The sequence below is a fragment of the Mirounga leonina genome, unplaced genomic scaffold (assembly GCF_011800145.1).
Source record: "Mirounga leonina isolate KUSES-001 unplaced genomic scaffold, KU_Mleo_1.0 Mir_151, whole genome shotgun sequence".
Classification (NCBI taxonomy): domain Eukaryota; kingdom Metazoa; phylum Chordata; class Mammalia; order Carnivora; family Phocidae; genus Mirounga; species Mirounga leonina.
Genome location: NW_023270377.1, coordinates 42,165,643 through 42,180,386, shown reverse-complemented (window position 1 = coordinate 42,180,386; position 14,744 = coordinate 42,165,643). Strand labels below are relative to the sequence as shown.

Below are 14,744 nucleotides of genomic sequence, written 5' to 3'. Positions count from 1 at the left end.
TTTCAGGGTTGGAGATGGAGTTTTAGATTCAGACATGTACATATATGAGTAAATTTTTAATTATTAAACATTAAATTTGTTAGGAAGAAATCTGTTGTGAAAATACGTATATATGCTATAGGTATATAAACAGATCCTAATAAAAACCAGTTGTTGATTAAGTAGATAATAAGCCAACTTTTCCTGGTGTTTTAAAGCCCCAATTAATGTTTCATGTGCAGACACCAGACACCTTTTCACAGCTTCCCACGGAGCAGGTGCAGCTATCGTTAGAGCTGATTTTATAACTTTAGGATACTGACTTTGGAGTGAAACTTGAAGCTGATTTCTTAAAAATTCCCATTTTTTTTGGTGGAGGTGGAGGTAAGGGAAAATCGTAATGTCGTGGCATGCCAGGTGGTTCACATGTCTCACAGCCATTGACCCGCAGGTAGATGGAGCTCCATGTGATGCCCAGGCTGAGAGAGAGCCCCGTGGCGACTGTTCACAGGTGCTCTGGTTCACCGTAACACACGTGTGCAGTGAGTGCTTTGTAAGAAGACCTTCGCCCTTTTTTTTTTTTTTAAGATTTTATTTATTTATTTGAGAGAGCACAAACAGGGGAAGGGGCAGAGGGAGAGGCAGAAGCAGACTCCCCGCAGAGCAGGGAGCCCGATGCAGGGCTCGATCCCAGGACCCTGGGACCATGACCTGAGCCGAAGGCAGACGCTTAACCGACTGAGCCACCCACGTACCCCCACCCCGTCTTTTTGACTTTGAAATTTGTTATTAGTGAAACTTCCTGATTGTCAGTCAGCCTTGAGGGTTTTGTTGTCTATTTCCAGAAAAAGTAGAGGGTTGACTTTGGAGTGTATGCCCTACTACATGAGCAGACTTAAGCTCATAGTCCGTTTTCCACTGAGACTGCCATCGGTTGTGCGAACACACCGGTTACTTAGATTGCAGGCCCATCGTTTTTGCTAAAGCAGCAGTGAAGGGGCATACATTAATTGGAAAAGCCTAAATGCCGCTCAAACACTTTTTTCATAATATTTATCTTTGAGCAACTGGAGAGGAGCACAGGATCTCTGGGGCTTGGTCAGAGTTGTGCATCATGGTGCTTCCGTTGTCATTCCGGTCTTGGCAAAACTGAGACCAAGCTGATTATTCTTTTTTTTTTTTTTTCAAGATTTTATTTATTTATTTGACAGAGAGAGACACAGCGAGAGAGGGAACACAAGTAGGGGAGTGGGAGAGGGAGAAGCAGGCTTCCTGCTGAGCAGGGAACCCAATTCAGGGCTGGATTCCAGGACCCTGGGATCATGACCTGAGCCGAAGGCAGACGCTTAACGACTGAGCCACCCAGGTGCCCCCAAGCTGATTATTCTTTAAGCCTTGGACTTGGACTGGTTTTGGTTGGTTTTTTTTTTTCAGGAAGGGAGACAATACATAAAATAAATTGGATCAAACTATCTAATCTTTCATCTGTTATATTCTAAAGTAATGTCAAGTTTTTTTCTTCCCAACTGCTACTTATCTTGCTATTCCTGTGCCAGTTAAAAGACTTCCTTCTCTAGCAGGTGCAAATATGGACCTTTTACTCCTTTCATGTCTTGTACTGTGGGGAGGTTGGCCTATGCTGTGCACAGGCACGTGTCCCTGCCCTTGACTAGTCACATTAGTAATTAGTCAAAACCAGGATACTAATTAATATGAACTTAAATTGACATTTTGAGAGGGAAATGTATCTGCATTGGAATACACAGAGACTTATACTCTCTTCTCTACTAAATGCTCGGCATATCCTGCACTCTTCTTTACTAAATCTTGTTAGCAGAGGCTCAGTCAGTGGTGGCAGAAGCGTGTAAAGCCACAGGGAAGGCTGAGCCAGTGTTTGCTTTGACTAATTCAGGGGAACATTCAGTAAATTAAAATGGGCAGGTGGCAAGTCTTTATATGTTCTGTACTTGGAGTAATTATTTGATATGGCTTCGTACTCTTAGATTATGTTGGTGCATGCCCATTAAAAATGAATAGGGAATGGTTTTAAGCATTAGTAAATTATTTTGGGGCAGACCTTTTCCCTGATTACTCTTCTACCTGAAAGCTTGTAACGTACGAGAAAAGTCATAAAGACATGAGAGGCTCTAGAGTAATAGACTAAGCATTTTAGGTGCTAAAACCTTCAACTGCCTTTAATAAAAGTTTTCTCATTTTGTGATTGAGTTGCTTAGGTGAAATCAGTGTTTATGGATTTTGCATTCTTTTTACTGGAAAATTACAAACTGTAACTTTAGTCACCTAAAGCTTTGAATTCTGGCTCTTGTCACTTGGTAACAATGTGATATGAGCCTTGTTTACTCATCTATAAAATAGGGATTATAAAACCAACCTCAGGGGAGGTGTTTGGGGCCGAATATGATGATGAATGAAAAGCACCAAATGCATAGCAAAAGGTCAGTGAAAGTTCCTTTCCTCCTTCCCCTCTGCACCTTTCCTTTTAAACACCTCATATTATGCTTCACGTTTGAATGTGATGGTAATCACTGATCATATCAGCATGTGTGGTTCAAGAAGTACATTGGCCAGCATTCCTTTCCACACTGTGCACATATGAATATTCTTCTTTAACCTGGTGGCTGATGTCTGCTGAATCTTCTAGCCATTGCTGTTTCAGACTCTCCACTTTCTGTGAGCATTTGTCCAAAAAGTGCCAGACCTGAGGCTGGCCAGAGTGTGCCTCTCGTGCAGGGTGGCTGTGTCATGCGTTGAGGGCATTATTGAATGTCTTGAAGTACCACGGTTGGCTTGTTAGAATGTGATTGGATGAGTGCCATTGAACAATTGTCATCATGATTAAGGTGCCCCTGTGAAATGAGAGGACTGTGTGGCAGAACTCCTACCGCTATGGGAAGAGCCTGGGGGTTCGTGGGCTTTGACCCCAAATGCATAGTCATTCTGCCTTCCTCACTCCATTTCCTGCTCTCTCTTGAGGAACTAGGCATCCCACCTTGGAAAGAACTGCTGCTGTTGATTTGGGTGGTGGGAGTTGTCAGAGCGTGTGTGACTCTTGTAGGCCATGAGGGAGAAGGTCTTCATATTTGCAGTTGGTGCTGGGTGCGTTTCTAGATTGTTCCCGGCACGTAGTGGGTGAGCATTAAGCGAGCTGACTGAAGGAATTGTACATGAACAGATAAAGTGAACTGTAGCATTTGTTTATATTTTTCACGTAGTTGAGTTACTTCCTTCTAGACTTGAGGAATTTCCTCTAAAGATTAGCTTCCCAATGAAGAATCTGCCCGTGCTCTGTGGATTTTTTCTTCTAAAACTGCCTGTACCCCTAGGACCCCACAGGATCTTGGTCACATGCTAATAAGTACAGTCATACTGCGTTTTTATCTTCCCTGCTTATTCTGCCTTCTGCTTTGTATGTCAGTCTTTACTTACAAACCGAAACATGCAGTCCTTCGAGATGATGAATAGTACACGATCCCTTCTTTTCGACATTTTGTCTCACTCGTGCTTTTCGATTTCTGTTTTCTTTCTTTTTGCTAAATATGAAGTCTTCGTGATTTCTGTGTATGATTTGAGGGCATTGGCAGTCATCCAAATGAAATGAGAGCTGGAGATGAAAATTGAAACTCTAGAGCATCCTGTTCTTATCATTTTTGAATTTACGTATTTTTGTTCTCGTTTTTAATTTTATGTGTCCTTGCAACCCATCTCTTCATTCTTACAAGTGACCTCCGGTATTGGGAGGCCCCTAGGACTTCTCATTTCATCAAATCTGCACTCTTTATCTCTCCCTAAGCTCCTCTTTACATGCTAGTGTGGATTCCAGAAACACACACTGAGAAGTTCAGTGACCGTTCCCAGAGAAATTGCACATCTCTCCCTCATTCCTTTGATAATGTTTAGATTTCAACCTGATTAGAAATCAAATGTGTCTGTTCTCTAGAGTTAATAATGGGATCACTGATTCAGAATTTTACAACTCAATTTGGCTTTTGCCTGCAGGATCTAGACCCTCTTTATATCACTTTTATATAAGCAGGACTTCAGGTGAAATAGCTCTGCTATTGTACTTTGGCATCTCTTGTATATTGCCACAATGGCTCTTTTCTGGTTGGTTGGCTTCTTTCTTCCTCCTTTTTTCCCTCCCTTCCTTCCTTTCTTCAATTTTGGATAAAAGTTTGAAAACTTGATAAGACATCAAATTATTGGGTGAAAAAGTATCTGGAACCAAGGAAAGTATGCTGCCAAATAACAACACCAAATTCCATGAGATGAAAATCACCTTTCATTCTCTAAGACTTTGAAATATCCAGAAAATATACTTCCCTTATCCCAGGTGGGCAGGGTGTATGGATATGATGAGGTGGGCCTTGCATTATATCAGATGGCCTGATTTCAAATCCTACTTAAACTCTTGGACTGTTTTTTTCATCTGTTAAATAATATTTGATAAAATGGCTACGAGGATTCAGTGAGATAATGAGATATAAAGCACTTAGCACATAATAAGATCTCAGAAACACTAACTTTATAATTATTAAGTGGATTCATAACTGAATGGCTGAATTCCATTGCTTAGCTTTGTAATGCTGTGTTTTGAAGAACTTAATGTCCTCACATATTACATAAAACCAAGAGAACCTTAATATACAAACTGTATCGTTTTCTTTAATCAGCTCGTCGAATGTATTGTTGAACTTATTTTGCATATTCACTGTTGTATGACAAGAACCTGGTTTGTTTAACTTGGTGATCTTAGTTGGAGCTGGGCTTCTTCCTGAAGGAAGAACGGAAAATTTAGCTTCTGTTACTATTTCATTAATACAAAACAGAAAGTGAAAAAGAAAGTGAGGGGGGTGGAAGAGAAGAACTACGCTGGATTTGAAAGCAAAATTAACAATATACGATGATTTGACTCTTCTCTTTAGATCTTTTAGAGAAGTCTCGAGTTGTGAAGCAACCAAGGGGTGAAAGAAACTTCCATGTGTTCTATCAGCTGCTCTCTGGTGCCTCTGAAGAGCTCCTCAGTAAGTCCCTGTGTCTGTGCTTTAATTTTTAGTGTCACAGCATTTCCCAAAACATTCTTTTTCATGTTCTTAAAAATGTTCCATGCCTGTGGTTGAAGTGCAGAACATGGTCTGTTTGCTCCTGTCATCCTGCCCCAGTATTTGTTTGCTCTGTATCCCTGTACCTCACCAGATGCTGTGCACAGGTCTCAGAAGGCTAACTCAAAGAGCTAACTAAATATTAGGGAGGTGAGGGGGAGGGAATCATAAATTTAAACAATAAAATGGAAGTATATGATTGTTCCACTCAGGAAGAAGAAATTAACAGGGAGCAGTAGATGAAAACAACTATAAAAAAAAATTGCTCAGTGAAAATTAAACATAGTGGGAAAACATTTGTAATTGATAAAAGAGTTAAAAATCTGACCTTTGGCTATTTTAGGGAATTAATATAAGTCTATCAGAATAGTATCCAATAAGCTAAGTGATGAAATTTTTGAACAAATAGTCCAAATGGGAACTATGGGAAGTAAATGACATTTGGGGAAGAATCATCCTCACTGATAATCAGCAAGCATAAACCAAAAGCACTGATACATTCGCTGTACATATATTAGCAGAAGTCACAAAAAAGGACTAACCTGGCAGAATTATCGGGCCCTGGTCTGCTTAGAGCTTGTGGGTGTCACTTCCAAGTGAGGACTTCTTCCTGGGGACTAGTTAGCAATCCAGAATAAGTCATGAAATGATCAGAGCCCACTGCCCAGGCGCACCATTTTTTTTGGAATAGATCCCAATGAAGTAATTCAAAAGAATCCAAAGAACACTTTATATGAAGACCTTTATCACTGCTCTCGTGTCCAATGGCATGGGAATCACTTGGCAGACCTCATGTGTTACAATGAAATAGTGCATTGAAGATGGTTAAGTTATAAAAATATGGAAGGGGCCTTACTATGAATAAATGTAAAAAAAAAAGCAGTTTGAAATATGTACAACAGTGGTGTAAAGGTAGATTTTAGAAAAATGCTATTAGTATTTGGGTATCAATTTTTGTTCTGTTGATTGAGTCCCTAATATGAAAGTCGTTTTATCTGGAGGTCTTAAGGAATGAGATATTAAAGATGCTTAGATTTATTGAAGTAACTTACCAACTTGTATGCGTGATTCAATAGATAAACTTACACTCGAGCGGGATTTCAGCAGATATAACTACCTAAGTTTGGACTCTGCCAAAGTTAATGGAGTGGACGACGCAGCAAATTTCAGAACTGTCAGGGTAAGCAAGATACAATCCTTTCATTATTCTTTAAAATGGGCAACACTGTATATTGCTCATTTGGAATTGATAACAATTCTGAGTTTTCTCAGAGGTCTAACTCATGCACCCTAAGGTTTTAGAATTGCACAAGAATTTCTTGTATTCTTATTAAAATTATACAATATTGTGAAGGCCCACGCTTTCCTAGAGCATGCGATTTTACTATTTATCAAAAGGAGCTTTCTTACTCTATTATCCTGAGTCTTTTAATGCTGTATTTAAATCATATATTTTCATGGTGATTGCTTAGTAGTTAATGTCCAGCTGTGAAAACTGTCCTAGGAAAGCATTAAATGAATACTGTTTTTGAGACAGAAAGTCATGTTTTTATATATTTTTCCACAAATCATATGTAAGCCAGAATGATTGGCATTTCATGCTCATTAGAAAATAGATTATTTTAAACACTATCCTAACTTTGAAAATTACTCCTAGTAGGACATGCTATTGTAACTGTACTTCACTTCCGAATGGGACAGCTGTGGTGGTGAGGAGGCGGGGGAGGAGGTCAGATCAGCTGAAACAGGACTGGCATCAGTTCATCTTCACGGCTGAGTGAAAATGACGTGGGGTTCTTTCCTGCTCTATTATTGTATATGTTTGAAATTTTCCATGAGAAGAAATGCACATGACTCCCTTCACTAGGTAGCCTCATCACAAACAAAGAAAAGAAAACAAAAAAGCTGGGCTATTTTCAAAAAGAAAGTATTTCCTTGAGTATGTAATTTGTTAAAACTCTGTAAACATCCCCGTACGGGAATCCTATTGATTTTTGGACGTGATTTAAGCGTTCGGTTCAAGTCCAGTTCTGTAATGCTTTGCCTGGCAAATCATCAGCACTCAGTAAAAGTTTATGACTGATGGAATGTTCCTTGTTACCTATAATGCCTTGGGTCAGGCACTTCACCTTTGCAAATCAGTTTTTCTCAGGTGAAATAAACGAGGAGGGTTTTATGTAGGATTAGGTTATAAAGAGCTTTTTGTTTGGTTTTCTTCCTAGCATCAGAACCCAGTATAAAAAAAGATACATATACACATGTACACACACACACACACACACACTCTCTCTCTCTCTCTCTCTCTCTCTCTCTCTCTGAGCTGCTGCAGATTAAATGGGTTAGAACTCAAGGCCCGGCTCCCAGCCTCTTTTTCCTCCATCTTCCTCTTTGTACTCCTGCACCCCCTTGCCACAGCATGCCAAGTGCCCTGGGGATCCTTGAATCACAGCATGAAACCACTGAACAAGTTAGAGCCCCACACTGGTGCTGCATCAGGTCTGTTAATAGGTTTGCCCTTCGGAGAGCTTATTCTCCGACCCTTGGTCTTTTCATTTGTTTTTTTTTTTTTTTTCCAGAAACGAATCTGTTATCAGATTTAGTAAAAAAAAAAAAAATAATAATAATGATAAGAGAATGGCAGAAAGAAAACAGCTGTTTTTCTCCCCCCCCACCCCTCGCAGAACGCCATGCAGATTGTGGGTTTTATGGATCATGAAGCTGAGTCTGTCTTGGAGGTGGTGGCCGCGGTGTTGAAACTGGGGAACATCGAGTTCAAGCCCGAATCTCGAGTGAATGGTTTAGATGAAAGCAAAATCAAAGACAAAAATGGTAAGTCGGTGGAGACTCAGCCTTGTTTAGCAAACTTGCTTTGAACTTCTGCCCAATTTTTAATCTAGAAAGTAAAACTTTTGCTTTTCATGGGTTCGAAAACACTTTCCAGTGAAACTGAACAGAAACATAATTAGAGCAGAGTGTTAAGTCTTTCGAGTTATACATTTTCTACTGTTTGATTTGAATGTGATTTAGAAGGAACACCGTAAGCCTTGAAAATGATTTTTAGCAGCACACAGGCAGTCACTTTTTGTGTCCATCCCCCCTACAGAGTTAAAGGAAATCTGTGAGTTGACCGGCATTGATCAGTCAGTTCTAGAACGAGCATTCAGTTTCCGAACGGTGGAGGCCAAACAGGAGAAGGTTTCAACTACACTGAATGTGGCTCAGGTGGGTGAAACATAATGCCCAGAAGAAAGTTTTTAAAAAGTCTGTGATATTTGTATTTAAGTGGAAACAAAAATTTTATTTTGCAGGCTATTATATGAACTGTCATACGGTTGCAGGCATTGTTCTGAGCACTCGGGGCAGAGCAGCAAACTAAGCAGATAAGGATCCCTGCCCTTGTGGAGCTTAAACTTTTGGCAAGAAGAGGAGTCCGACAATAGCCAGTTGACCTAGTCAATAAATCAATTTATATAGCAAGCTAGCAGCAGACAAAGAGAAAAACTAGAGCAGCAAAGGGAGACCCACAGTGCTGGGGCGGGGAAGTCGGCTCTGAGCGAGCGGGGAAATGACACCAGTGGCGTGACCTGCCTTGTATTGCAAAGGGTCCTTGTGGCTGCAGTGTGGCGAGCAGAGTGGGGAGTGGGGAGGAGCACAAGCAGGGTGTCTTAGTTTGGGCTGCTGTAACAGGATACCATAGTCTGGGTGACTTAAACAAAAAAACCCGTTTATTCCTCATAGTTCTGGAGGCTAAAAGTCTGAGATCAGGGGGCTAGCGCGGTCGCATTCTCGGTGAGGGCCATCTTCCTGGTAGACAGACAGCCACCCTCTTGCTGTATCCGCTTCACACAGCAGGGGGTGGAGGAAGGGAGAATGCATGCAGGTGTCCTCATCCCCTTATAAGGAACACTAATCCATCATGGGAGCTCTCCCCTCATGATGTCATCCGACATCTAAACCTAACTCTCTCCTAAAGGCTCCCCCTCCAAATACCATCCCATTGGGGATTAGGGCTTCTACATGGAATTTGGGGTGGGGTGAAGGGACTACACATACTTTCAGTTCATGGCACTGGGGAGCTGTAAGAAATGTGTGCTAAGCTAGAAATGATGGTGGCTGAACCAGGTCGTAGCCGTAGAGTGAGAAGTGGTCACCTCTGGGTATCGTTTGAAGGTAGAGGCCACAGGACGTGCTGCTGGCTTGATAGTCGGTATGAGAGAAAGAGAAGGGTCAAGGATGACTCCCAGCACTTTTCACCTAAGCAACTGGGAAAATAGAATTGCCCTTCACAGATTTGGAGAACACGGTGGGAGAAGCCAGTGTGTGGTCAAATGGCCAAATTGGCCTCCCTCCTTCCTTCTTGTCTACTGTCCATCTGAAGCCAGTGAAGTCTTTCTGAGACAGTCTGAGTTGCTTATTTCTTCTCTCTTTTGGTTCAGGTTAAGTGGATGAAGGGATGGATGGATGTGTGTGTGGATGTTATACCCAGGCAGCTTCTGGAACCCTTTCCAATATAAACCCTTTGTTCTACGGCTTAGACATTTTCCAACTGGTCAGTGCTGATCTGGGCTGGAATTAAAGGACTAATTCGGGACTGTTCCCACAGAGCCCTACTTTATTCTCCCCCCATAGTCCAACTGTGTTCTCCCCCTCTTTGTAAGTGGCTTTAAGCATCTGTAAGACAGTAGGTGGATTTCCTCTTTCTCTTGGCTGCTCTGAACTAGGCTCTGCTACTGACCCAGGGATGCCTGTGTGTCTGTAGTTTTCTTTCAGTGTTGATTTCTTATCTTAGGTGAGCTGTTTTGACTATGAAAAATACTATAACTTTGTGTATATGTAAAATTTTCTAGCTATAACTGTTGTGTGTCCTCCTTCTAAAGTACTACTTCTGCTGTCCTGTCTTTCCAGGGCAACCTTACTAATGCAAAGTCAGATGGTGAGCGACTGACTTAATCAAGAAAAATTCGTTGAGCCTGCTCAGCACAGGCCCCCATGTAGACCGTTAGCAGGGGCATAAGGGATGAAAGAAGACTTCATGGAGAAGATGGTTTCTGAGCCAGTCTTGAAGGATTTAGGTGTACAAAGAATGGGCAAAAGCACATTTCAAAAAGAAAACAGTGAGAAGAGGAGTCCACATCTTGGGGAGGGTTGGTCGGGCTCGGCTGTAGCTTTAGGCTTGTGACATGGGTTCAGAGAAATGGGGCTGGAAAGGTTAAGTGTGGAGGCGGTTCTCAAACTTGAGTGCACATCAGGACCCCCTGGAGGGTTTGCCAAACCTGGTTTGCAGGCCGTGTCTCTGGAGCGTTGGATTCAGTAGGTCTGCGGTAGGACTGAAGAATGTGCGCGTCTCACAAGGTCAGTGCTGCTGCTGGTCCAGGGACCACATTTTGAGAACCACTGTATTGAAGGTCACACTGAGTGTAGACATTTTCAATAGCCAGAGTGGTGATGGTTAAATATACGCTGTTGCAAAGAGAAAAGGCCTGCTGCTTAAGAAGCCCTTTAGGAATATCCACATATATATGGATATATATGGAATGTATATGTGGCTATATTGTGGTGTTTTTATTGTGTAGTTTTACTCTTGCCTTTTAATCATCCTCTACGGAAACCAGGCCCAGGTGCCTCCTACTTAATGAGCTTGAGTCACCTTGCATCCCTAGGTTAAACTTTTCCACATTCTTTTAACCTTTGGCATGAAAGAATTTTGCTTGAGATCCTTGGTTTTTCAGCTCCTTATTCAAGTTCTTTTTTAATGGAGGATTTAGGTTTCTACCAATCTTACTGCCTAAAAGGTTTCAATTCCAGCAGGAAGTAATTTGTTTTATTAACATTTCCTCATAGCTTCAATTCTTGGGCCCCATGATCATCTTTATTGCCCCGTTCCTCATTCTCCTCAAGGCATTTCGATCTTTCCTCAGATACAGCAAGGAATAGTGAAATGATAGACACTCAAGACAGAGCTGTCTTTCAGCTTCGGCCACATCCTCCCTCCCTGCCTTCCACGGCCCTCGGCCCTCGGGCCCTTGGTAATCTGACCCTACACAATTGATCTCAGTTTATTCCCTGTGCTGAGTTCTCTAAATGCCATACTTCTTTTTACCCAGTTCCTTTGCTCCTACTTCTCCTTTACCCACATGCCATGGCTCATTCTTCCTGTCTGTCTGAATGGTCCATCTAATTACACCTCATCCAGGAAGCCTTCCTAGATCCCATTGGCCCCCTCTTCTCCCTTCCCTGAATTCCTTTTTCTCTTGCTGTTGGGCACTTGCTCTCTGATTGTTCCATTCATCTTGGTTTGATCTCCACCGCCACACTGTAAGCTTCTACCGAGTGGGCCCTACAGCCATACATCTGTGTATCTCCTTCACCTGGGCCATAGACTAATAGCGGTCATGTCCGAAGCACATCCACTGGGGATCTTTCTCAGTAAGCTTCACACAGCTGCAGAAACGTGTAGTCTCCTCATATGGTGCTTAGAATCTGAGATGGTGAATCGGTGCATTCGGTGTCTTCCTTATTTCTGTACACCTCATTGGTGATCCTTAAGTGAGAGTAAATATTCCTTCCCCTACTTTGGAGGACATTAGTGTGGAAATGAAGTGGCATGAATCAGACTCAGGAAGTCAGGCCTGGGAGATGGGCAGCTCCCTGGGGACATTTGAGTTTGAGACTTCTGGAATAAATAATTTGTTTGAAGGCAGCAAAGAAGATTAATACATTGGCTGTGAATACACTTTAAAAAATACAATGTAGTGCCAGAATAAGTTGTCACTATTAGTTCGATTGCATATTGAAATGGTGGTTTTTTGGAAGCCGGTAGCATACCACGAGAAAAACCAGATGCCATTATGATGACATTCTGTTTGCAAATAAGTGATGTTTTGAGATTATGCGGTGTTTTCAGGTAAATGGAATTTGTAAGAAGAAAGCGGAGAGGATGAAGAAAGAATTCTATAGGCGCACGAGTGGGAAAGGAAGAAGATACTTCAGAAATCATGATATAAATAACATGTATAGACTTACTGTGTAGGGGCGCCTGGGTGGCTCAGTCGTTAAGCGTCTGCCTTCGGCTCAGGTCATGATCCCAGAGTCCTGGGATCGAGCCCTGCATCGGGCTCCCTGCTCCACGGGAAGCCTGCTTCTCCCTCTCCCCCTCCCCCTGCTTGTGTTCCCTCTCTCGCTGTGTCTCTCTCTGTCAAATAAATAAAATCTTTAAAAAAAAAAAAAAAAAAGACTGTGTGCCAGGCACTGTTCTAGGCACTTGTATGGCCTATTTGAAGAAAGTAAAACCTAGAAGGAAGGAGGGTAGAGAAAAGGTGTTTGTCTAAACCCAGGCTTCTTTCTCTATCTCAGCATTTACATGCATTTTCTGCAATGGGATCATTAACCATCACCCTCCAAGACAACATTGTGCAGTTGGGTTCTATTTGTCTGCCAACTTCTCAGTGGATTTTCTAGCTCTCACTGGAGTGGCTGCCTGAGATGTAGGGAGAGAGATTTGGGATTAGCATGGAAGTGTCAGATGAAGGGAGAAGGTGCTCTAAAGCTGCCGTACGTTGCCAGCAAGGTGACTGTGTGATTAAAGTTGTTACACTTCATTTAGAAAGAAACGTGGAAAAAGAACTTCCATATAACCTAATTCTTTATAAGATAAAAATGGAATGGTTTGCTTTTGTAGTAATGCCCACATTTCTACTTACCAGCAGTGAAATGCACACATAGGGCCAGAGTGTTAGGAATAGGAGCAAACCCTCCAGTTCTGCTCCCCGAGGCTGCTGACGCTCATCCGCGGGCCTCCCCGGGAGCACTGCCTCACACATCTCTTGTTGGTGCGTGCTTGAGGTACCCACGTGGCACCCGATGCCTGTAGGGACTCTTAGGTTCGCCCCAGCAAGGCTCCCTTTCTCCAGTGCGTGCATTCTAGGTCAGAGTCAGCGACACTCTGTCTTCTGCCCCTTCTTTGTCAGGTACGTCTGAACAGCTTCAAGTAAATGAATAAGCAAATAAAAGCATGTGATTTCTGTTTTATCCAGCACATTGTCTAACAGTGTATTGTGACACTAGTCGTTATGGAATTTTTTTTTAAATGTTCAGAGGGTTGAATGAAGGAAAAAATTTGCAGATCACATCAGTGAGACCCATTTTCACGTTTTTTCTTTGAGTTTCCTTTCCTATGTGTAGGGGTTGAAAAGATAGAGTCTTCGTATAAAATGTAGTTTCTTATTTTCATACAACATAAGCATTTTCCATTTTATTAGCTAATTTTTATAATGATCATTCTGTGATAACTGTGTAACTTCCCTTTCAGTGGGCATTCATTTATTCATTTTGCTATTCTACTGTTGTTGGACTTCTAAATTGCCTCTGATTTTCCTCTCTTCTGTAATACTGAGATGGATATCTTTCTGGAGAAAGTGTTTGTAATGTTTTGAATTCATTTCCTGGGATGCAAAAAAGCATAATAATTGGGTATAAATAATTTGCCCAATTCTCTTAACGGTTTGACTGTTCATCCAGAGTATAATGAAGACTGGCTCTGAAAAGAAATTGGAAATAAAACAGCTTTAAATATTTAAAGAAATGCCTTTATTATTTTATTGAAATTAAGCATTGTGACAATTGTGGGTGCTGAGTTTTTCTTTTTCTTTCTTCTTCTTCTTCTTTTTTTTTTTTTATTAATAGGCATATTACGCCCGTGATGCTCTGGCTAAAAACCTCTACAGCAGATTGTTCTCATGGTTGGTAAATCGAATCAATGAAAGCATTAAGGTACTGAATTTCAATAACCAGATAAATCAGTTGTAATAAATGGTATTCAGAGTATAAACATTAAGTTAAAAATACTTTAATTCTATAATCAGATAATTGATTATGACTTACAAAGTTGTTCCTTGAAAAGAATTTACCTTGCATAGGATTGAAATTTGTCAGGATTCTATTTATTTTGTTTTGCCATGTATGTTGTAAGAAATCTCACCCGTCAGTGGTCTAGTGGTCTTTGCAGAGTTACTCTGAGAGCATCCTAGGTCTTGGTTGTGGTTCATCTATCTAGTTTATGCACTTGGCTGAAAAGGTCACTTGACCTCTCTAGCTACTGATACGTTCTTCAGTAAAATGAGGGTATTGGAGTAGTGTGATTTTGAAAGGCCCTACCTAGATCATAACATTGAGCAATCTTTTATTATAATAAAGCATCACTAATACCATCTTTAAATAAGTCACCTATTAAAATTTCTGGAAGATTCCATACCAATATTCTATCTCATACATTAAAAAAAAAAAAAAACTAAACTAAACTAAATTACAGTTATTCTCCTAGTTGTGAAATGCAATTAATTTATAATGTATGTCTGTATTCCTTAGTATGCTTTTAGTGTTCTATTTCAGGCCTGAATTAACCCATCAATTTTAAACTTTTTTTAAGGCACAGACCAAAGTGAGAAAGAAGGTCATGGGTGTTTTGGACATCTATGGCTTTGAAATTTTTGAGGTAAGCTTTTTTCCTAGCTTTTGTATTATCTTTATTTATGTGGAATAGTTGGAAATTACATTGTATATTCTATAGACCACATTTAATTTAATTAATATAACTTTGAATCTACAAAGAAGCCTTTTTGCGGATGTAACAAAGTGTGTGTGTGTGTG

At 41.0% G+C, this 14,744-nt stretch overlaps 1 protein-coding gene across 4 annotated transcripts in view; it reads left to right on the top strand.

The window, feature by feature from the left end:
* Positions 1 to 14,744, top strand: part of MYO1B (myosin IB) — a 184,083-nt gene that overhangs the window by 122,187 nt on the left and 47,152 nt on the right. For all 4 annotated transcript variants that reach the window (XM_035007505.1, XM_035007504.1, XM_035007503.1 and 1 more), the window contains 6 exons: positions 4,923 to 5,021; positions 6,176 to 6,279; positions 7,781 to 7,928; positions 8,203 to 8,321; positions 13,782 to 13,868; positions 14,524 to 14,589. In XM_035007505.1, coding sequence (XP_034863396.1) covers positions 4,923 to 5,021; positions 6,176 to 6,279; positions 7,781 to 7,928; positions 8,203 to 8,321; positions 13,782 to 13,868; positions 14,524 to 14,589 — 623 coding nt within the window. The remainder of the gene's footprint in view (positions 1 to 4,922; positions 5,022 to 6,175; positions 6,280 to 7,780; positions 7,929 to 8,202; positions 8,322 to 13,781; positions 13,869 to 14,523; positions 14,590 to 14,744) is intronic.